At 39.5% G+C, this 22,455-nt stretch overlaps 1 protein-coding gene across 12 annotated transcripts in view; it reads left to right on the top strand.

The window, feature by feature from the left end:
• Positions 1-473: 473 nt before the first annotated feature.
• Positions 474-22,455, top strand: part of ubr4 (ubiquitin protein ligase E3 component n-recognin 4) — a 44,950-nt gene continuing 22,968 nt past the window's right edge. For 7 of the 12 annotated variants that reach the window (XM_072366392.1, XM_072366396.1, XM_072366394.1 and 4 more), the window contains exons 1-43: positions 474-621; positions 2,799-2,896; positions 3,006-3,109; positions 3,233-3,362; positions 3,742-3,893; positions 4,101-4,194; positions 4,535-4,676; positions 4,817-4,941; positions 5,246-5,370; positions 5,476-5,535; positions 5,671-5,861; positions 6,202-6,301; positions 6,909-7,046; positions 7,292-7,409; positions 9,909-10,096; positions 10,246-10,402; positions 10,492-10,577; positions 10,722-10,891; positions 11,149-11,428; positions 11,517-11,649; positions 11,786-11,865; positions 11,968-12,096; positions 12,490-12,672; positions 12,796-12,918; positions 12,997-13,226; positions 13,744-13,862; positions 13,972-14,069; positions 14,328-14,485; positions 14,579-14,785; positions 15,020-15,121; positions 15,206-15,306; positions 16,566-16,953; positions 17,075-17,138; positions 17,340-17,531; positions 17,968-18,038; positions 18,888-19,080; positions 19,868-20,101; positions 20,240-20,410; positions 20,525-20,707; positions 21,053-21,211; positions 21,439-21,591; positions 21,795-22,022; positions 22,283-22,440. In XM_072366392.1, coding sequence (XP_072222493.1) covers positions 497-621; positions 2,799-2,896; positions 3,006-3,109; positions 3,233-3,362; positions 3,742-3,893; positions 4,101-4,194; positions 4,535-4,676; positions 4,817-4,941; positions 5,246-5,370; positions 5,476-5,535; positions 5,671-5,861; positions 6,202-6,301; positions 6,909-7,046; positions 7,292-7,409; positions 9,909-10,096; positions 10,246-10,402; positions 10,492-10,577; positions 10,722-10,891; positions 11,149-11,428; positions 11,517-11,649; positions 11,786-11,865; positions 11,968-12,096; positions 12,490-12,672; positions 12,796-12,918; positions 12,997-13,226; positions 13,744-13,862; positions 13,972-14,069; positions 14,328-14,485; positions 14,579-14,785; positions 15,020-15,121; positions 15,206-15,306; positions 16,566-16,953; positions 17,075-17,138; positions 17,340-17,531; positions 17,968-18,038; positions 18,888-19,080; positions 19,868-20,101; positions 20,240-20,410; positions 20,525-20,707; positions 21,053-21,211; positions 21,439-21,591; positions 21,795-22,022; positions 22,283-22,440 — 6,440 coding nt within the window. In that variant the 5' untranslated portion in view covers positions 474-496. Of the gene's footprint in view, positions 622-2,798; positions 2,897-3,005; positions 3,110-3,232; positions 3,363-3,741; positions 3,894-4,094; positions 4,195-4,534; positions 4,677-4,816; positions 4,942-5,245; positions 5,371-5,475; positions 5,536-5,670; positions 5,862-6,201; positions 6,302-6,908; positions 7,047-7,291; positions 7,410-9,908; positions 10,097-10,245; positions 10,403-10,491; positions 10,578-10,721; positions 10,892-11,148; positions 11,429-11,516; positions 11,650-11,785; positions 11,866-11,967; positions 12,097-12,489; positions 12,673-12,795; positions 12,919-12,996; positions 13,227-13,743; positions 13,863-13,971; positions 14,070-14,327; positions 14,486-14,578; positions 14,786-15,019; positions 15,122-15,205; positions 15,307-16,565; positions 16,954-17,074; positions 17,139-17,339; positions 17,532-17,967; positions 18,039-18,887; positions 19,081-19,867; positions 20,102-20,239; positions 20,411-20,524; positions 20,708-21,052; positions 21,212-21,438; positions 21,592-21,794; positions 22,023-22,282; positions 22,441-22,455 lie in introns of all 12 variants that reach the window. The other 5 variants (XM_072366393.1, XM_072366402.1, XM_072366399.1 and 2 more) reach the window with 3 other exon arrangements.

The raw sequence follows: 22,455 nt of genomic DNA on the forward strand, positions 1-22,455 counted from the left end.
GCAGGGAGGCTGGAGCGTAGCCCAGCTGCCATTGAGCAAGAAGGAGCATACAGCCTGGATGGATCACCTGTCCATCAAAGGGATAAACAACCAAGTCCACTTGCACTCACTCCTAGTGTCAATTTCGAATCACCAATTAACCTAACATGCATGTTTTTGAGCTGTGAGAAGAAGCTGGAGTACCCATGCATTCACAGGGAGATCATGCAAACTCCACAGAAAAAGGCCAATACAAATGACAATACAAAGCATATGTTTAGCATAAATAAAGTATTTTTCGTTCATTTCGTTTCCATTTAACCGAATGCAATTTAATTACAAAATATATTATTGCTTGTACATAAAATATTAAAAACACATAATTTGCCCTTGTTACAAGTAGTTAATAAGTTAAATTTTTTATGAGAAGTCTGTCATCAGCCTGTGAGCGCCCCCTGTGATTAACTTTCACATCTTCTTCCTCCAGTAGTTAGATTTTTTTCTATGGGATTTCAAGATGGCGTCAAGCGGAGGAGATGGGGAACACGAATGGACAGCGGCAGTACGGCCGCTTTTATCAGCTTCGTACACCGCTTTTGAAACGAAGGAGCTACCTCAGCTGATAGGCTCTATAATTAACAGGTAACTACTTAGATGTCAGTAAATTCCAGGCTTCTCTTAGCTTGAAACTGTCCGTGTCCACCCCGGACATAGCTGGTGGGCTAAGTTGCTAACATAGCTTGATAGTGAAGTTCGATGGAAAACGATAGCCGCTTAGCTACCATTAGCAGCTAGCTGACCACTAGAGCTTAACTTGCACTGGTATCCAGTTAGTTTCTGACTGTAGCTAACATGCTATCGCTAGCCAACTTATTCAAAATTATTTTAGCGTGCACTGGCTGATGACTTAAACACTATCTGAGACACAGCATGACGTATTGTTGATGTAGCCTTTTCTTTAATGCAAGGTTTTTCTTATACAAACGGTAAACAGCGTCCCGGTGTTATGGTTTGTAAATTTGCTTCATCATTAGCTAGCTAACACAAACATTAGCCTGCAAGCTAACCGAGGGCCTGTAACCGTATACGTTAACGTAATGTTGAAATGACCCTATTAGAATACTATTTGACTGTGTCAGCTGACTTAACCGGGCCTAATTAGTTTGGGTTTGTGCATTGATCTTGTCAAATACAGTCTTATCTGGAAATGTCAATATTCAGTCTAAGCATTAACTAACTGTTAAACGTTGCTAGTCCGTTTAGCTGTGTGATTTTGTTTGGGCTGAAAGTAGGCGGGGACCATATTTTCTCAAGCAATTTTTGGTCAGGTGATTTTTGCAGTCGACTTAAATGTTTTGCTTGCGAAACACTGATTTAATCGTTTTGCTTTGCTGCTACCTATGCGGGGATTAATATTGATCGACAAGTCAGTATTTATATTGAAGCTCGGTTGTCATTTGACACCCCGGTGGAGTTGTGACCTATCTTGATTCCCCAGAGCAATTTAGACGTATTTATAGGTTTCATTTTCCTGTTAAACGCCCGACAAAACGCAGAGGCAGTACTGCGATTTGGAGTTTTTGTTTCATTATTGCCTGTCATTTTCTTCTGTTATTATTTTGTTAAAAAGTTTTCCTGTTGCATCAGGTGTTTGCTTTGAGGAGAAATATCAGATAAATTGTTTGTCTCCCTCCTGAGTTGCGTAAAGCTAACAAGTCTGTTTGCCACAAGACCTGAGGTGATTATGGAAACTAAATGAAAATCAGGCCACATCAAAATCCAAGCTCTTTGAGCATGAGCTTTAAGATGGATAACCTTTATTTTATGACCAACGTCAGAGTTTGATGACATTGAACATAATAAAGATGAGTTTATCCAAGAATTGGTTATTTTGCATTGATTATTTCAAATGCTGTTTGGGATTAGGATTTTCAGTTTGTGAACAAATATGTAATTTGTCAACAAGGGTAAATTCTTACTACATTTCTATATTGCACTTGAGTGTCTAATAGAAGAAGAAAATCTAAATACTTTATGCTCAGTGCTGAGAAAGAATAAGCAAGGTACGTCATGCTGTGTTAAATGTTAGGACGGCAGTGCGTTTTGGTCAGGAACACTCTGTAACCTGTAGCTGCTACCATTGTTACCTCACTACTTAATCTTTTATTTGTCTTTTAAACTTATTCAAAAGTTGAAAATCTGATGGAGATTGGGAAAGAAGCGAGAAAGGAGATCTTATTGAAATAAATAGTCAAGTAACAAGTGTGAGATTTAAAGTGACAAATCCTCAGGAGCTTTTTGGACAGTTTTGCAATGACTGGGTGGAAGATCTGCTAATGAACAAGTCAATGTTGTGCCAATATTTGGTATGTTTATCATTTGTTTATATACAAGTTCTGCAGCGTGTGCCAAAAAAATCTTTCCAAACAAAAGACCCCTCAAAAGTGAGCATATATCTATATTGGTAAGAGCAGAGACACATGTTGTTATTTCTTTACATGTTATCATGAAAATTCAGAATTGCTTTATTGAATTTTAAGTTCAATGTTACAGTTGACACATTTGAGGTTTTTATCTCTTTAAGATGTCGCGAGAGGTTGCTCTGTCGCACGTATTTGTTTGGATGTATTTTTTATGCTTGTAGATGTGTAACTTGGAAGAAGTAAAGTGCCCCCTTATAACAAAATTAGCTGCACCTAGTATCACCCTTTGTTGCACATCAGATCCTCTCTTCTGTAAAACAAACAAACAAAAAAGCCTTGGTAAATGTTGTATTCATATTTGATGGCATGTAACTTGATGTTTCACTTTTTTTGCAGTGAGTCAGACATTCTTCATCACGACAAACAGTATGAACCTTTCTACTCATCCTTCGTGGCCCTCTCTGCACATTACATCACCACAGTATGTGGACAAAGTATGTGTTGCTCATTTACTCTTTGACATAATATATAAGAAATAAACACTTAGAAACAAAGAATTGTGCTTTTCCTGACCAGCAAATTATTTTTGTTCTGTATCTCTAGTACCAAGAAATCAGTTGCTGTCAGTTGGGGCAGCATGCAAAGTATTGATTGAATTCTCATTGCTACGCCTGGAGAACCCAGATGAAGCATGCGCAGTATCACAGGTGAGAGAAACTGAAGGTGGAGGTTTTAGTCAGCTAATGACATTGATTTGCAATTTGCACTTTCGATTTTCTGCACATTTTTTCAGTGTTCTTAAACTGAAGTTATGTTATTTATTTCTACAGAAACACCTGATTCTTCTGATAAAAGGACTTTGCACGGGCTGCAGCAGACTAGATCGCACAGAGATCATTACTTTCACTGCTATGATGAAGTCTGCCAAGTTGCCTCAAACCATCAAGACCCTGTCAGATGGTGAGTGTCTCTTAATTGATGGACTGAAGCTAAATAATGCTCCTGTGGTTATGTTTAAACAAACAAAAAAACATTGGTAGTACAATGAGGAGAAAAAGGAAGGAGAAAAAAGAAAGAAGGAGAACAAATGTTGAAAATTCAATGCAATTCTTGGTGACATTCTGGGCTTTTACACAGGACATTTTTATGGGCCCATTAGTTTCCCATGTTGTCTGCTGTGATTGAGCAGTGATACAGGTGTATTAACAGGGCTGCAGTGCACCTATTGTTTGTAGGATATGCACAGACACTCTTTAATGTACCTGCTTGTCCTACGCTGTGATGATACATTTTCGATATATTGGGCAGCCCTAAAGAGTGTTCTTTTTCATTTTAATAGTGGAAGATCAGAAGGAGTTGCCCAGTGCTGTGAGCCCAGAGCTTCGACAAAAAGAAGTACAAATGAACTTCTTCAACCAACTGACTTCAGTTTTTAACCCCGACCTCAGCAGCATCTTGGGCTCCCCGTCAACAGCACACATGCAGGCGAGTGTTGCACATCCAGTGGCCTCAGCTGGTCGTCAGAGGACGGCAGCTGAAGTTAACCAGCTTGCTCTAGTCAAATCCATTTGCAGAAAATAAACATTTGTTTCTGTTATTTATTTTTTTGACGACACTAAATGCAGCTGTTGTGTCACTGCTTTTAATTGCAAATGATCATCATCATTATTTTTCAAATCTCCCCAATTGTAGACTGAGAGTGATAGTGATGACCAAACCACAGATCAAGCTGTTCAGGCCAAAATGAAAAATGCCTTTGTCTCTCAGAATGTGTCAAGCTTGCAGGAACTTGGTGAGTAGCTATTCTTTTGTTGTGAGGGCTGTTGGGTTATATATTGATTTATTAGTCTTGCTCCAGCTGCTTGTGGTGAAAGACAATGGAAATCTTTCTCTTTAGCTATTGACACTATTTGAACTGGTGGGACTCTGTGCTCTTCATGTGTTTGTATTGTGACTAATTACACAAAATGCACCTTTGTTATGGCCCTGTTACACTCTTGAACTGCAATTCTTTCAAGCACGATGTCCTGCACAAGCACTTTTTCCTCTTTACGTTCTGGTATCTTTTGGTAAAGTTTTATGTTTCTCTTTGTGTTTGTTTTGTATTTGTAATGCTTTTTTTATCTTTACAGGTGGGTCTGAGAAGTTGCTGCGAGTGTGCCTCAACCTGCCCTATTTCCTACGTTACATAAACCGTTTCCAGGATGCTGTGTCAGCCAACTCTTTCTTCATCATGCCTGCCACAGTGGCTGATGCTACTGCTGTTCGCAATGGGTATTTATTTATTATGTACCAGGACAATATGATCAGTATATCAGTCATGAATTTGAGTGTGTTGGTATACTATTGGTTTTCAATTATCAATTTCCTTTTAGTATTTTTCAGCTTATATTCGGTATTTAATTCTTACCTAGATTTCACTCACTGGTGATAGACGTCACCATGGCCCTGGACACACTTTCCTTGCCTGTACTGGAACCCCTGACACCAGGGAGACTACTGGATATGACTGTGCTGGCTTTAAGCTGTCTCTACGCTGGTAGGTGCTCACTTTCTGTGGTTAAAATGGATTACATCCTCCAATAATTCAAAGTACTGTGAATCCAACAACCAAACGAGGAAACATTGAATAAATGACAGTTTCTGTGTCATTCTACAAAGATTAACTGGGTAGACTATAAGGCACTGCAGCCACAAAACAACAACTGAAAAGTTATGCCACCATCTGGAACTACGAATGCTTTTTCACTTATTTAACTGAATAAAACGGTGTCAAAGTTATTGTTTGCATGATGATGAAAGTTGACTATTTTTGATTGGAAAATGATATGTTTACCCATCAGGTGTGAGTGTAGCCACTTGCATGGCTATTCTTCAGGTAGGTAGTGGCTTGCAGCTTCGCTCTGCCTCCACTGGGACTAAAGAAGAGGACTATGAAAATGATGCTGCCACAATTGTCCAGAAATGTGTGAGTATCATCAATAGAATATATGTTTAAATGTGTCCACAGATTCTGATTAGTTTCTACCTTGTGCACCCTATCGAGAGCAAAACTTGTTTTTGTCCCCAACAGCTGGAGATCTATGAGATGATTGGACAAGCGATCAGCAACTCTCGCAGAGCTGGAGGAGAGGTGAGTTTGTTGGTATACCGGAGTACTTGAAAGAAATATATATGCCTTTTCTACTCTGCTTCACTTCACAGGTTGACAGTTTTTGATGTTAAATATAAGAAAATACTAACTTTTTGGTCACTCTGTGCACTTCAGCATTACCAGAACTTCCAGCTGCTTGGAGCGTGGTGCCTCCTAAACAGTCTTTACCTGATTCTTAACCTGAGCCCAACTGCTCTAGCAGATAAAGGGAAGGAAAAGGATCCACTGGCTGCCCTTCGTGTCCGGGATATTGCTGCTCGTACCAAAGATGGCGCAGGATCGCCTAAACTTGGTCCTGGCAAAGGGTAATTCTGAATTTATACCAATACAAAAACATATTATTGTATAGTATTCCTCCTATCAATGGGCTTGTCTGACCTATTGATATTCATTGTGCATTCACTTATTTGCTTTTGTCAATAACTGGTTTGCGTTGTGATTATCGCAGTTGAAACCTATGAAGTATCATAACATTTTCTCAAGGGTCTTGAGTCCCAGGAAAGGCCCTGTGTTACATGATGTTTGACTATTCTAGGTGTAAAGCAAATGGATTATTTCAAAGCACAAACATATTTCTGACATATTCTTGCAATTAATAAAAATATCATCTATTAAAATTGATTTCTATCTTCTGCTTTCCTCAAGACACCAAGGATTTGGAGTCTTGTCTGTGATTCTGGCCAATCACGCCATCAAACTGTTGACTTCGCTTTTCCAGGATCTACAAGTGGAGGCTCTGCACCGAGTAAGTGTCGCAAACAAAAAAATACGCTTGCTTTTTCTAGGTCCTGCAGTGCTATTTATCCATCTCGATTGTCTTGGTTTGAGTTTCTGAGTTTTGAGTCTGCCTTCCCTTGAAAATAACTTTTCACTAGCTTTGTGGTGACTAAAATTCCTTAAACTACATGTGTAAAACGACTGGAGTTTTTCTTTTCAGAAATCATTACCTGTCAATAAAATATATTGTGACTAATTTATTGTTGGATCTATCGTCTTTTTGTTAAAGAAAAATCATAGACGAGGACCGAACCATTGATCTTTTCATAAAGAGAAGCTCTGCTTCTCACGGCATTATATAAACAATCTGTACTTTAGGCCTCGTAGTGTTTGAGGACACAAAAGCTTTCTTTCCTACTGTTAAATCCACATGACTTCTAAGTAGTATTTACCAGCTAATGGTACCAGACAAACCAGTCAGACTAGCTTTGTGAAATATTGGCTTGATCTGTTACTCTTTGCGGTATTAGACAGTTATTCAGTGAAAGGTAAAGACACGTTGACGTTTGCCTGAAGAACCATGAAAGGAATCTCAAAACCCACATTTTATTTCCGATTCTTCTCCCTGTCTTTAGGGTTGGGCCAGTGATGGACCACCAGCTGAGCTCAACATCATGGCACAGAGCACCTCCATCCAGAGGGTCCAAAGACTCATTGACTCTGTGCCCCTGACAAATCTACTCTTCACTCTTCTCTCCACCTCCTACAAAAAGGTGCAGATATTCATATAGTTTACAACTGAAGGATTTGTCATTATATTTGATTTCAAGATAAATCATTGACATGAATGACTTTGGTGTGCAATAACATGCTTATTCAAAACAAGCAATGAGCTTTTACTACAGTATTTCCCATACATTTTAAATTAGTTTAGATTGTTTAGAGAAAAGAAACTGAAATAAGTTTTATAGTGTGGTTGTGAAGACTTTGAGGCTATTCTCTCATTTGCTTCCATCAGGCTTGTGTTCTCCAGCGCCAGAGGAAGGGCTCAGTGAGCAGCGATGCCAGCGCTTCTACAGATTCAAACACCTACTATGAGGATGATTTCAGTAGCACAGAGGAGGATAGCAGCCAAGGTACTTCTATCTTTCTGAATTCATTTTGGAAAGCCTTCTGATATAATATACCTTGTATAGTATACTACCCAAACAGAAGAAAACACTTAAAAACTTTTCCAGAGGACTTTGTTTGAGAAAATGCAGCCGGGTAATTGCTTATAAAATGCTATGAATTTGCATTCATAATTGATATAATTGCAATTCAGCAAAATGGTCAACCAAAACGGTCATATAATGAAGGTATTGTCAGCTAACTGTAGATATAGTGGAGACGTCCTTATCACATATTGATTGACCTGACAGTTAATGAGTCAGAGGTGTTTTACGTTACCTTTAAGGTCTGCCTCAGACTGTTCTCTGTGACAGTGTTTTTTAAAGCAGAGCCATGTTTCTTTGCTATGTATATCAGTGAAGCATCAGTTAGGATCAATCAGTCAGGTAATGGCAGAAGCACGAAGGGTAACCGCATATATATACTCACACAGTGATGTAGTAATTTTCTTTTTTATTTTGTCCCTCCATCACACAATGACAGTGTAGTTGACAGTTTTTACTATTTCAGCAGAGAGAAGACAGGAGAAGACAAGTGCAGCTTGTGTCTCAGGTCAGCAGTTTTCTGTCCTCAGGTCAAAGATTTGGTGTTCACATCACTGTTCCAGATTCATTTTTGTACTGTATGTCACACAGTTTAGGCTCTGAGCTTTGAATCTTAATAGCCTCCAAAATGATCAAGCCAGAGATGAACAACGCCTATTATAAAAAGGAGCATTGTTGGTCTGAGGTTCATCTGTGGCTCCTAGCGTTTCAAAGGATGATACCAGTGATATTGACATGTGGCTGCTCATTATTTTTAGTATTGAAACTTTTGATTTATAGAAAAGAAGCTGACCAATAAACTTGAAATATAGTTAAACGGACACTCTATTTTTTGTTAATGTGGGAGAGTGACTGTTCAATGTGAAAATAATGTAAAACCCACATCAAAATATTGGTATCATTCTTGAATAAAATAACTTCAAGTTGTGCTTAAAGGGCTTAAACACACAATGCTTTGTCTTGCTGTCACATGAAGTTTTGATTTGTATGTTGCATGCGGATGTGAATATCAGTTTAATGTGATATTCTTTTCAAACTTGAAAGTTGCATCTTGTTTTTGTATTTGAAATGATCTCGCTGTAGTTGGGCAGTATCACCCACATGGATTGATATCAGTGTTTGGTGTGTTGTGAGTCATCTTAAGGACACAGGTGGGACCTTGAAAGACTTAAATTCGACTAAGATGACAGTAACATCTGTCCAACTCTGTTCACGGAGAGTCCTTTCATTGTATTTACGCACTCGTCTGGCCTCCCTGTATTCTGAGGGTGAAGTCCAAGAGAGGGCTGTTAATCCTGTACTTATGATCAACCTAAATGCACATGTTGGAACATATCATAAAACGCATAGAGTTTGGCTGGAAAATTGACCTACCTAATCTGAGCCTGAATGGAGACTGGTCACATCTGTCTGTATTGCCCTTAGCAAGCACCGTCAAAATTGAATTCATTTCTTGTTTTTGTGTAAGCATTTCAGTTGTGTTCATTGCATATTTGCTGCTTTTTTTTTTCATTTTTGTTAGTGAATGAGGAGAAAAGTAATAATTCATGAGGCAGAAGAGTTTTTTTCTTTAATGGTCATTCAGATCAAATTAAGTAACCTGAAATGACTTTGAAATGCGAAAAGTTTCTGAAATTGAATCGGCCATATTCTACCAGAATTTCAAAAGAGCACTTGTTGTTACTGATGCATGTTGCTTGTTCACAGAAATCTAATTCCTGACTCATAGACTAGAAGATAATGTCCTCTGTTGTGGAACTGTACAGCAGTAATGTGTTGAGTTTGGTTGAGATATAGATTGCATCAAGTGTGAATCTGGTCCTAGCATTGTTTGTGTCATTGTTGCCTGTATCACAAAAGCATGTGTAGGAATGTGCACACTCCGAGGCAGCTATGAATTCAGTATGGCATGCCTAACTTATATTCTTCATGGAACGCTCTGAAATGACCCGATATGAAGTTCTACAAATCTGTTGTTAAAACAGAGCGTGAGATTATGTTGTGGCTTTGGAGCGTTTTCTTCCAGCAGTTATGGTGACAGAGAAACACAATAGCATTAGCTTTGTTTTTTCAGCATTTCACGTCCTGTTTTGTAATGTGGATCAAGATAAATACAATAAATAAGCTTTATCTTAACCTCAGTGAGTGAAATGAATAGTGCATATAATTTGAGAAAATGTTCAAATTCTACCTCATTCTTAATTCTTTGGTTCATAAGAACTAGGCGTTTGTTCACTAATTACTGCTGTCCATGACTCTTTTCCACTGCCTGCACTGTGTTGTAGGTGTCATGAACCAGTGTGAAGCTTTTTGTGTATTATTGACACCACTGCAACTTCACAAATACATCATAAGTTTTTAAAGATTTCTCACTTCCATTCTAGGAAATCTATAATCTAAAATATATTACCTTCTTGGCAGATGATGACAGTGAACCCATCTTGGGACTGTGGTTTGAAGAGACTATTTCTCCAACCAAAGATAAGGTGGCCCCGCCACCTCCTCCACCACCCCCGCCCCTCGAGACCTCTCCCAGACTCAAGAGCCCCAGTAAACAGAATCCAAGTGAGAATGGCAACATCTTAGCCGGCCGAAAGGATCCAGAACTGGTAAATACTCATTTTTATGCTGGATCGGACAACACATGTTACACAGACACAGTTAACTGCTAATTTATTATTATTAATCTATCGGTAAGTCTCCAACAGCTTCTGAAAGTCTTATCTCGTAACAGTCCACTGACAGTTTGCTCTGTTAGTTCCTCAGTTTGGCCTCGAGCATTTTGAACTTCATCACCATGTCGATGCTGAAGTCCAGGAACAACTTCATCCGCAACTACCTGAGCGTGTCTCTTACAGAGCAACACATGGCTACACTAGCAGGCATCATCAAAGATGTGGACAAAGATGTCAAAGGTATGCATTACCGTGATGAAAATGATTTACCTTTTTTCATAGGTTCACAGACCATAGTAATAAAAGGATTATTCATTTTTATCTTTCAGGTTCCTCCGATGAAGTGTTTTCCTTAGCTCTGTACCACTTCAACCACACCCTGGTAACCTCAGATCTTCCATCTCCGGCATTGCAGGTAAGGGGAAGTTTGTTTTTGTTCTGCCAGTCTGTTGTTCACACAGACAGAGGACTTAGACCAGCAGCTGCAATAAACTTATATTTGAATTCAACAGATTGGTGTCCAAAGCTTGTGCTTTTTTGTATCTCTTGTCATCCCCAGAACACCCTTCTTCAGCAGCTAGGGGTCGCTCCCTTTTCTGAGGGTCCCTGGCCTCTGTACATTCACCCTCAGTCGTTGTCAGTCCTCTCCAGACTTCTCCTCATATGGCAGCACAAAGCCACTGTGCAGGGAGAACCAGATGTGCCAGAGTGTATGAAAGTCTGGGAAAGGTAAGACGGTCGTGGTTGTTTCATGAGGTTGTGGGAGGATTTCTCCGTGGTGTAACCAACCTAAGATATCCGTTAGAACTGTTGAAAGGAACTACTTAGGATTTTTAATGGTACATTATGGTGGAAAAACGATGACCGTTTGAATATTGAATTTACATTGACCAACTGAGCTATATAAAATCACACCTGATTGTATTCCAGCCTACAAATCCACACATTTGGTTTTTTACTATTTATTTTTACTGTCCTACTCTCAGATTTTTAGGGACCTTGAAACAACACACCATTCAGGGGTCCATTCATGCAGAGGACGACCTGAATGTGGAACACCTCCAGCTGCTGTTGCTCCTTTTCCACAATCTGTCAGAACGTGGCCGTCGATCAGTCCTCACCATGGTCACTCAGGCCATTTCTGAAGTGGCACAGAGCAGAGACTCCCAGCTGAAGGCCGTACCCCTCAACTTGGCTCGCTTGTTGCTGGTTTTTGACTACTTGCTGCGCCACTACTCCAAGGCTCCCTTATACCTCTTTGAACAGGTCAATGTTTATTTTGAAACGGTTCTTTTGTTGTCGTATTGGTAAATTTCACAAAACCATATTGTCGCGTCTGCTAATATTACTATAGGTGCAGTACAACCTCCTCACCCCACCATCCACCGGACCAAGTTCTGTTCAGGAAGGTGGCAAACGCAGCAGTCTCCCCCTTTACTATGGATTTAAAGAGGTGGAGGAGAACTGGGCGAAACACTGTTCAGCAGGTAAATCCAATAAAACCTTCAGTTTTTTTTATTTCCCATCTGTGAATGTGATGGGTGGCTGTTTTTTTTTTTTTCTGATTTAAAAACTAATAATCTTTTTTTTAATTTTCAATTTCAATTCCCACCTTTTTTTTAGATTCAAATGTTCAACCTAAATTCTACTGTGTGCTGTCTCCTGAGGCATCTGAAGATGATATCAGCAGACTGGACTGCAAGGTGAGAATTGGATAATCTTTTGTTCATGCAGTTTAATGATGATTTGTCTGTGCCTTGCTGTTATTTATTTTGTTCTACGTATTCTTTTGTTTATTTTTGCAGGTTTTTCCAAAGCTTTTCAATGGGGCTGTTAAATATGATGAACTGTACACATGGCTCGTTTCACTCCTAACAGCGGGTTCTCAGTTTGACACTGCAAGAAGACAAGAGAACAAACCCATCACTCCTGTGGTAAGAACACAACCCTCTGAACAAACTGAGCAAACCCATGAAGCAGGTGTCCTCTGCAGTGTTACATGCTCACTGCAGCTTTTTTTTAATCTTTTATTTGTGCTTCAATTGGAATATTTGAAAATGATTTGCAGAAAGAAAAGTGGAAAAACATTTCATAAGGATTATTATGTTGGATTTTGTTAGTTTGGTTTCTGTACTATTTGAATGGGGAAAGTGCAAATCTCTACCTTTGTCTCACTTGTCACTGTCTCAGTGCTGGTGATGCTAGATGAAAGCTATGACTTGTTGTTGACAGCAAGATGTCTTATTTATGCAGTAGGATTGTAAAAATAAAGTTTTGACAACCATTTGGTACCATTTTATTAAACAGTTTGTTTTACCAACACACAGGAGGCCTGCTCCCTTCAGTACTACTTTCTGGTACTATGGAGAATCTTGGGTGTTTTACCACCCTCAAAAGCCTTCATGGAACAGCTAAAGACTGGGTGCAGTGACCCCAGTGAGAGTGACATCCTGCATACACTGCGATGGTCCTCACGTCTGCGGGTGTCGACATACGTGAATTGGATCAAGGTCTGTTGAAGCTTGAAAGTACCACAGAATACTTTATTAACATGCTAGGTTATGTCTTTTATGTTATGTCTTTAACATTATGTGGTTTATTTTTATGTGTGACTGTGTGCCATCGGAACACAGGAACACCTGGTGAAGCAGGGAATGAAGGCGGACCAAGCAGCTTCTCTCGTTGAGATGACAGCCGCTAAATGCAGCACTGTTAAATATGATGTAGATCTAGCAGAAGAGTACATTGCCAGACAGGTAACGATTGCAACATAGTCTCCAGTGATATGTGTAGCTATTGTTGTTTACTCAACTGTTACTCTTCTTCTGTTGCAGATTTCCACCTTCTCAAGTGTAGACCCCAATGTCATCCTTCCCCTTCATCAGTTGCCATCTCTACAAGCCATCTATACCTTGGATGCTGTCATCTCTAAAGTACAAGTTTCCTTAGATGAGCATTTATCTAAGGTTGCGATTGAGGCAGACTCCCACAAGTCCTCTGATATCGCAAAGAACTTGCTGCCAGCCACTCTACAGCTCACCGACATTTATACGGCCTTCACAAGGTGAGAAAGGAGCACGTTTATGCCATTTTACAAATGAGCTGGCTGCAATGCAGCGATGGGATTTAACACACATAACACTAGTTTTCTTAGTCAATCTGTTACTATTTGTTCAGAGACAAAAATATTTGTTAAAATATGGACAAGATAAAGTGATCTTTTCCAAATCTCATTTTCAAAAAGGGCGTTTTTCAATCTGTTCAACGATATCTATTATCCTACTTGAAATCAAAACCTGTAAACAAGGTGCATTACCATGATTTATTGTTTTTATGTACTTAAATTTGATACAATTTTATTTTTATATATTTATATATTTACAATATACTGACAGTATATTGGAACCAGATATTCTGATTTATTATTTCTTCTTTTCGACTTGTATAGAAATACATGTCCACAGCACTTAAGGGCACAGACTATTGGACCACACTTTATGTCCTATAAATGAATAATATCCTTCATCTGTTTAGAATAATTTATTCTGATGTAATCATCAAGCCAAACTTGTCTTGACCAGATCTTACCTGCTCATGAACATCCCAGAGGAAGGGGAAAACAAGCTGACAGATGCTAAGCTCCAGGGTTATGCTGCAGTTCTGTCCATTGGCTCCACCCGATGCAAGGCCAACATGCTCGGTATGTAAAAGAATGGTTCAATAATCATGTTTAGTTATACATTTGCTTTGAAAGCTTTTCTGGAAAATCAGTTTTTTTTTAAACTACACTTTCATATCAATCTTCACAGGTCAAAGTATAATGCAGAACTTGCCAACAGCTGTACAAACGGTATGTGAGACTTGGAACAGCGTCAACACCAATGAATTCCCCAACATTGGCTCATGGGTACGTGATTTAAGTTGTTGCTGCAACGCTGTTTGTCTATTATTTTCATGAGGTTTGTTAATTGTGAATTCTGGCACTTGTTGAAAATATTCATAAATATGAATTAACATTTGTTTAAAAAAACAAAAACTTGTAATTACAAACAAAAGTACAACATGAAGTATGTGTTCATACACATTTTTGTTCAAGCTGCTGATGTCAGTGAAAACAAATATTTGTAGCAACTTTGAGATGAATAGAATTGTTTTTTCTTTCCAGCGAAATGCGTTTGCCAATGATACCATTCCATCAGAGAGCTACATCAGTGCCATCCAAGCGGCTCATCTGGGCACATTGAGTTGTCAGTCCTTGCCTCTGGCCTCTTCTCTTAAGCACATCCTTCTCTCCTTGGTTCGCCTCACTGGCGACCTCATTGTGTAAGTGGTAGTTTCTCTGTTCAAGCAGCAGTTTGTATAATCTTATCCACGAATAACCTGTTGGTAAATGCTGCTGCATGTTTGTCTCTTCAGTACAGAGGAGTTGAATCCCACACAGGTTGTGAGCACTCTGCTGCCCCTCGTCCTGGAGAGCAGCACAGAGAGCGTAGCGGAGATCAGCAGCACCTCGCTGGAGCGCATCCTCGGCCCATCAGAGTCCGACGCCTTTCTGGCACGCATCTATGAGCGTTTGGTGACAGGATGTTACAACATCATTGCCAACCATTCAGACCCCAACAGGTATGCCGTGTGGGACGTGGTTCATTAACTAAACCCAGGCAGAACAGTTTGGTTACTTTGAATCAACACAGTTTGTATTGTGAAATGTGTAATTGTTTTACAGAATTCACAGATAATCCTTCCCCTGTGCAGCTCAGTCTTTTTGTTAACACATTGTTATGATTAGCTAGCCTGCGTGTTTATTCGTAGGTTGTGCTGGATGATTTTAAAATACTGTCTCATCTCATGTTTTAGTGGTTTGGATGAGTCGGTTCTCGAGGAATGCCTTCAGTACCTTGAAAAGCAGCTTGAGAGCAGTCAAGTCCGAAAGGCAATGGAGGAATTCTTTTCATTCAGGTGTTTGCCGAGATAATAACACACTTCCGATTATTCCACATTTATACTTCCATCTCACTTTTTTCTTTTTTTCTTCTTTTCTAGTGGTGAACTTGTTCAGATTATGATGGCAACAGCCAACGAAAGCCTGTCTGCCAAGTTCTGTAACCGGGTGCTAAAATTCTTCACCAAGCTTTTCCAGCTCAGTAAGTCTACTGTTGTTAAAGCTGATTTCAAACAATGGAAAGTGATCTAAATGCTAGGGTATATCTGTCTCGCACCTAGAAGTCACAGACCAGGTGACCAGTGAATAAGTTTAAGTTGTGGAGCTGTTTCAAATGCCAGTATATACATATGTATGAAAATACCAAACAAGAGGCAGAGATTCAGGCCACCACAACCAAAACACCTTTCATCTCCACTTAAATCACAATGGCTTAATGCTGTTTTGCACTTTCTACTATTCATACTGTTCTTTTCGAATTATGCCAATGAGGAATTTGCATCATAACAGCTTGAAGTCAAATATTGTTGAATGAAATTCTATGGCTGGTTTAAATAATGATAATTTTTGGATGGTAAATGTTCTGTTTCCATGGTATTATGCTTCCTTTAAAGCATATTGACAGGAGACCTTTTCAGACATGAAAACATTGATTGATTCGTAAGTCTGTGAAAACAATGGCATGAAGACAGAGTCACTTTTGAATTATAGTTTGTGATGACTTCATTCAGACAGCGATGGAGGAATTTGTCATATTGCCATAGCAATTATTAGTGTGTCCAATATATTAGTGTGTCCGGTGAGCTGTGGTTGTGTAAAATGCAGTCACGCTGGAGGAAATAATCTGAAAATGTCACTTCTGTTAACTGTTGCTGTCACAAATGTGAGGGTATAAGTGCCCTATCAAAACGGTGTAGTTGTTTTCAAAGAATTACGTAAACTACAGACAGTGTCTTTATGATCACCACTGTTTATTAAAAAAAAAAAAGAGTTTGTCTGATGTAGATGAAGATGGGATCATTTAAAAACATTGGTATATAATTGGACACAGAAAGCAGAAACTTAAGTTGCAGCTCTATTGAGAAGTTTCTCATTCTTTTGGCTCAGACATGGAAAAATGGCTGATTGGACAGTGCTGTTAATAATTCAGAAACGCAATCTGTTGGATTTCTCAGAACAGCTGATTAGAAGCCATGATAACCCAAATAGGTCTTTCTGTGTTGATGCGCGTGTCTCTTCATTAACACAGCCACTGCAGTTTAGCGTTGTGATGGTATATCTTACTAGTCTGATTGTGGCTGTAAAATGTCCTAAGAATATTTGTTGAAACATGACACTCAGTTCAGTCGCTGCCCTATTTATGGAATAAAAGGACTGTAAGAAATCATAAATCTTGAAAGTTATAACCTACATACAATGAGTAATTCTATGGTGCATCTCACACAATCCTCTCACCCCCAGCGGAGAAAAGTCCAAACCCAAGCCTGTTATGCCTGTGTGGCTCTTTGGCCCAGCTGGCCTGTGTGGAGCCCTCCCGCCTGCAGTCGTGGCTGACGCGTATGACAGCTACCCCACCAAAGGACTCAGAACAACTGGAAATAGTGCAAGAAAATCGACAGCTTCTGCAGGTGCTCACCACTCATATTGTGCGTGACAATAGTCAGGTGGGCGAAGGAGTGTGCACCGTCCTCCTCAGTACACTTATTCCCATGGCGACAGACATGCTGGCCACTGGCGATGGAACAGGCTTTCCTGAGCTCATGGTCATCATGGCAACTCTGGCCAGTGCTGGACAGGGGGCTGGTCATCTGCAACTTCACAGGGCTGCTATTGACTGGCTGACCAGATGGTAAGAGATCAGTTTCAATAAGTATTATCAAAAAATTACACTTCTGATTTTATTTAAAAAAATAAAATTAAAAAAATGTCTTGATTGATTTTGATTTCAAATGAATCCCCTTTTTCTGCAGTAAAAAGTATTTAACACAGAAGAATGTTGTGGAGAAAGTCAGCACAAACTTATCCCATGGAAAGGTAAAGGGTTTGTTGTTGTTTCTTCTCTATTCTATTTCAGTATGTAACACTAGGTCACTTAAGTGAAATGCTTTGACATCGGTGTTAATTATACTGTAAACCGTGGCTAAGCCCGTGTTTCCTCTCTGGCTTCAAATAGACTTGGATGAACGATTACAGTAACTGTCAGGCCATTAATATGCACTTATTTTTCATTATCAGCATGCCAGCATGCTTGAATGCTCGTGCCACATCATCTCCTATCTGGCTGATGTGATGAATGCTTTGAGGCAAACCAGTGGCCAGGGTACATCGGCGCCGCTCATGGAGGGCGATGAGAAGGCAATGGAGGTCGACTCAGACTGGGTTGAAGAGCTTGCAGTTGAGGAGGATGATTCCCAGGCAGAGGACTCTGTAGGATTTTATCCTCCAATTTCTGTCTTTCTCAAACAGGGCCATGTTTTCTAAGTGCATCATATAGCTCACAGACAGAGATGTAAAATTCTTGCTATTGTAAGGTCTTGTGAATTCTACTGCCACAAAATGACTTTGCAAGTTTTTCCTGGTTTTATGTTGTACAGGACGTCTTTTTTGTGTTAGATTTTACACAAACAAGTCATTATGTTAAGAAGTGAAACCCTTGCAATATCATGCAATGGCTAACAAAGAAAGGCTTTTCTTAATTGATTAGATTTATAAAGATTAAAACATTTTTTTCTTAGTTTTTATCATGGTTTAATATCGGTTTCATAATGCCGGCTCGTCTTATCATAAGTTTACTTTTTTTTTGGCTTCATCAGTTTCTTTACTCCAAAAAATCAGGTTGTTAAAACGGGTTTCTGTTTTACAGGATGAAGACTCCCTTTGCAACAAACTCTGCACTTTTACCATTACTCAGAAGGAGTTCATGAACCAGCACTGGTAAGATGAGCTTTTCCCCCCAATGACTTTAGTTTAGAGGTGTTTGGGTACGTATCAGAATTCCCTAAACACCTAAAAAATAAGATATCTCACACGAAAGCTTTTTATAAAGTTAGAATAAAAAAGAAAATACATTCTTAAGCTATGAATATCCTGCATATCATGTAGGTTCAGTTCATTAACTTTGTTGGTATTTGTCAGTAACTTTTGAAACAGAATGAGTGTTAATTTGTTGAGGAACAGTTCTCAAAATTAAGTTTAATTATAATAGAGAGTTTTGGGAATTTTAACTTCTGTCCTAGAATGTAAGCTATGTGAAAATAATCTGAGTAGTATTTTAATCAGCGACCACTCCTTCAGTGCAGACGGGTTATGATTGGTGTTCCCTCTTCTTTTTAAAGTTTGGTGCACCGCCGCAGCTCACGGTTTGTGGGTGCATCTCTACAGCCGAATGAGGCAGGCATGAATGGTGGAAGTTTGAATGTTGGGTTTGCAAAGAGCAACAGCTGTTCCTACGATGCAACTTGTAGTTAACAGATTTTACGAGTTACGGTAGACATTAAAGCAGGATAACTGAAACAAAAAGGTGTAAATAAGACAATGCAAGTGAAGACACGTTCAGCGCTGCAAGCCCCACCTCAAATGTCCTGAGTAATCTCAAGTATACCACCCTCCTACCCAAGTCTTAAATATTTCTACGCAAACTCGGTTTACTGCCTGGTTCCTGTAGTGGAAATTGAGGAGATCAAGGAAAATATCCCACGAAAAGACCGTAGTACTTTTCAAAATGAAGCTGTCATTGTTCACTGATGCACTACGTTGCTTTGTTTTTTCCTTATGGTTTTATAGGTACCACTGTCACACCTGTAAGATGGTGGATGGGGTAGGTGTGTGCACAGTGTGCGCCAAGGTCTGTCACAAAGACCATGAGATCTCCTATGCAAAATATGGCTCTTTCTTCTGTGACTGCGGTGCCAAAGAGGATGGCAGCTGCCAGGTGAGACCGAATACCTCAGGTCATCATGGGAAGAGAACAACAGCGGTAACTTTGGCTTGCAAGTCATTCCCCCATTGACTTCCATCCCGTCATTTCATTTGATCAGGATTATAGCTAGTCCACACGTATGGCCAGAAAATTAAATAAAACATGTTTTAAATACCTGCTTTTTTGTGTAATGAAAGGCCAGTTTCCCTAGTTATTATTAATTATTTTCTTACTGTGCATGTGAAGAACAAACCATCAAATACATTTTACTTTCTGTCTGGTAATGACCAACAGCCTTAAGCATTTTTCTCCTTTGTTCTTGTGATTGTATTGTTTTCTCCTTCCTCTGTGTTAGAGTTAAGATCGTTTTGTGCACTTTTGTGTCTTTATTATTTTCACTTTGGAATTGGATGCATTAAGAATTGATGTTAACTGTGTTTTAAGAGGATAATGATGTCAGGGTCACAGTCATTTTTTCAGTATAGTTATTGGTCCAGTGACATCAGTAGTCCTTCAATGTGTGATTTATGTTTGGTTTTGAAGGCAATTTAGATAAACTATGCCTTCATCAAACACAGTTTCTCTGAACATTCTTTGACTCCATATTGTGGAGAAGCTAATAAAGTGAAAGCAAACTATTATTATTTTAACTTTAGAAAAGTTGATTCTCTTAGATTAACCTATTTTATTTAATGTGCTACAAGAGTAAAGTATATATAGACTGCTTTCTAAAAGTTTGGATGCACATACTCATTCATTACAAATCTATAGTCCTGTCCAAACAAGTTACTGTACATGTTTCATTGTTGTTTTCGCTGGTCCTTTGTGTGTCCATCATCTGCAGGCCCTGGTCAAACGCAGCCCCAGTAGTGGCATGGGCTCCACTCTCAAAGAATCCTCAGCGTTCCAGAGTGAACTGCGAATGCCTGAGAGTGCTATCCGCCACCAGAATGCTTCCCCCTCTGACAAGGGAAAGGTCACCATCTGTGATGGCAAATCTGGTGATGAAGACAGACCTAAGAAGAGCAGTGTGTGCAAAAGCATTGAGGGCTGCCAGGAGGAGTTACTTACACAAGTGGTTAGAGAGAATATCTTTTCTGGATGTATTACTATTGGTGTCTCTTGTTTAGTCTCTCTTTAAGCCTTGAGGGTTTATTTTGCAAGCACTGCACTGTACATTGTGTAACCTGTGCTTTTGGCTTTATTTCCACGGCAGATGGGATCATCCACTGCTGCAGTCATACTCGAGATGCTCATGTTTCTCATGGAAGCGATCCAGACCAACTTCCAGCAAGCATCCGCCGTGGGCAGCAGCAGTCGGGCTCAGCAGGCCCTCAACGAACTGCATACTCAGGACAAAAATGTGGAAATGACAGACCAGTTGATGGTAATGATGAAAATGATCATTTCCTTGATAATTTATTTAAATCTTCCTATAATCTGCATTATATTCGGTCTATTTATGTGTAGGAGTACAATGTTAACATTTGCTTTTTCTCAGGTGCCCACACTTGGGTCTCAGGAAGGGGCTTTTGAGAATGTGAGGATGAACTACAGTGGAGACCAGGGCCAAACTATACGCCAGCTCATCAGTGCACATGTCCTGCGTCGTGTTGCTATGTGTGTCCTGTCCTCACCCCATGGCCGCCGCCAGCATCTTGCAGTCAGTCATGAAAAGGGAAAGGTAAGCAGAGTTCATGAATTCTCCTTGGTGTCATGAAAGGAGCTTGAGAGAGTTCCTTCGTAAAGCAGAGATTGGGATATGTGCAGGTCAGCAATAGATATGTTTAGCTGTAGTGTAGAACGTTACTAGAAGAAAAAAAGGCTGTTTGCTACTTTTCATTTTTAAAACTGCAAATAGTAATGTCTATTTTAAGTTTGTTGTTCAGTTTTACTTAGTTTCATTCAAAGTCCCATTTAATAGTTACATAAGTGTATAAAATAGTGCTGTTTTCTATTTGTTGGTTTGCAATTTCTTCACTGTTATTATACCATGTGACAAATTCTTTTTTTCCCTCCTGTCTGACAGATAACCGTTCTGCAGCTTTCCACTCTCCTTAAGCAAGCTGATTCAAGCAAGAGGAAGCTAACGCTGACCCGTCTGGCCTCTGCTCCAGTCCCTTTCACTGTCCTCAGTCTCACAGGCAACCCTTGCAATGAAGATTACCTGGCTGTGTGTGGCCTTAAGGTCAGAAAAGCAGACTATTCTAAACCTGAGATTTAGCTCGCATATGGAATTGGAAAACTCTCAAAAACAGAAAATTTGGAGATTCGTTGCACTTGTGAAAATAGTTTGTTTTAAATAATAAAAATAGAATCTATAACAACTCATGTGAGGTATAATTTTCCATATGTATTGTTATAGGAATTAAGTATTCGTCTTTTTTTAAAGTGTTGTTCTTGTGTATTTTGCAGGATTGTCACGTGCTAACGTTCAGTAGCACAGGCTCTGTGTCAGACCATCTGGTGTTACACCCACAACTGGCAACAGGCAACTTCATCATCAAAGCGATCTGGTTACCAGGCTCTCAGACTGAACTTGCCATCATCACTGCTGACTTTGTCAAGGTAGATATTGGTAGAATGACAATACTACTTTACATTCAGTTAAGTAAGAGTATTGACATCTTATTTGTAAAAAGTTATTTCAAGTTTCTGTTCATTTGAGAGTATAGTCACAAGCCCTTTGCCTTTAACTATGATGAGTGAGTCTTTTTATGTTTTGGAGATATCCAGCTTGGAGTAATACTTTTTGTCTCCTTTGGCCACAGATCTATGACTTGTCAGTGGATGCCCTGAGCCCCATGTACTACTTTCTGCTCCCAAGTTCCAAGATCCGGGATGCTACATTCCTTTTCAATGAGGAGGGGAAAAACATCATTGTAATCATGTCCTCGGCAGGTTACATGTACACTCAGATCATGGATGAGTCAAGCAGTGCTCAGCATGGCCCTTTCTATGTCACAAATGTATTGGAGATAACCCACGAAGACTTGAAGGTATCTTGATTTTATGTTTGGACAAAAAAAAAATGCACCTTCAAAATCATGGCATTGATATTGTGCAAAATGACCGCCCTAAAATCAAGAGATGTGACGACTTAAGAAATCTATTTTGTTGCATTCTTACAGTGCATCTCTGCTGTAATGTTTTTCATCCCTTTGGGTGATGTTCACACACCTTTGCATTTATGTTTGTGCAGTTAGTTAAGAAACCTCTAAAAGTGTTCTTGAGGTAAATTCATTCCTTGTAATTTCAGGACAGCAACGGTCAGGTGGCCGGGGGTGGCGTGTCTGTTTATTACTCCCACGTCCTTCAAATGCTTTTCTTCAGCTACAGCCAGGGGAAGTCTTTCGCTGCCACAGTGAGCCGCAGCACAACTGACGTACAGAGGCTTTTCCCTATCAACATCAAAGGGTAACACTTCTTTCG

The sequence above is a fragment of the Leuresthes tenuis genome, unplaced genomic scaffold (assembly GCF_036924035.1).
Source record: "Leuresthes tenuis unplaced genomic scaffold, fLeuTen1.0.hap1 SCAF_16, whole genome shotgun sequence".
NCBI classification, from domain to species: Eukaryota; Metazoa; Chordata; class Actinopteri; order Atheriniformes; family Atherinopsidae; genus Leuresthes; species Leuresthes tenuis.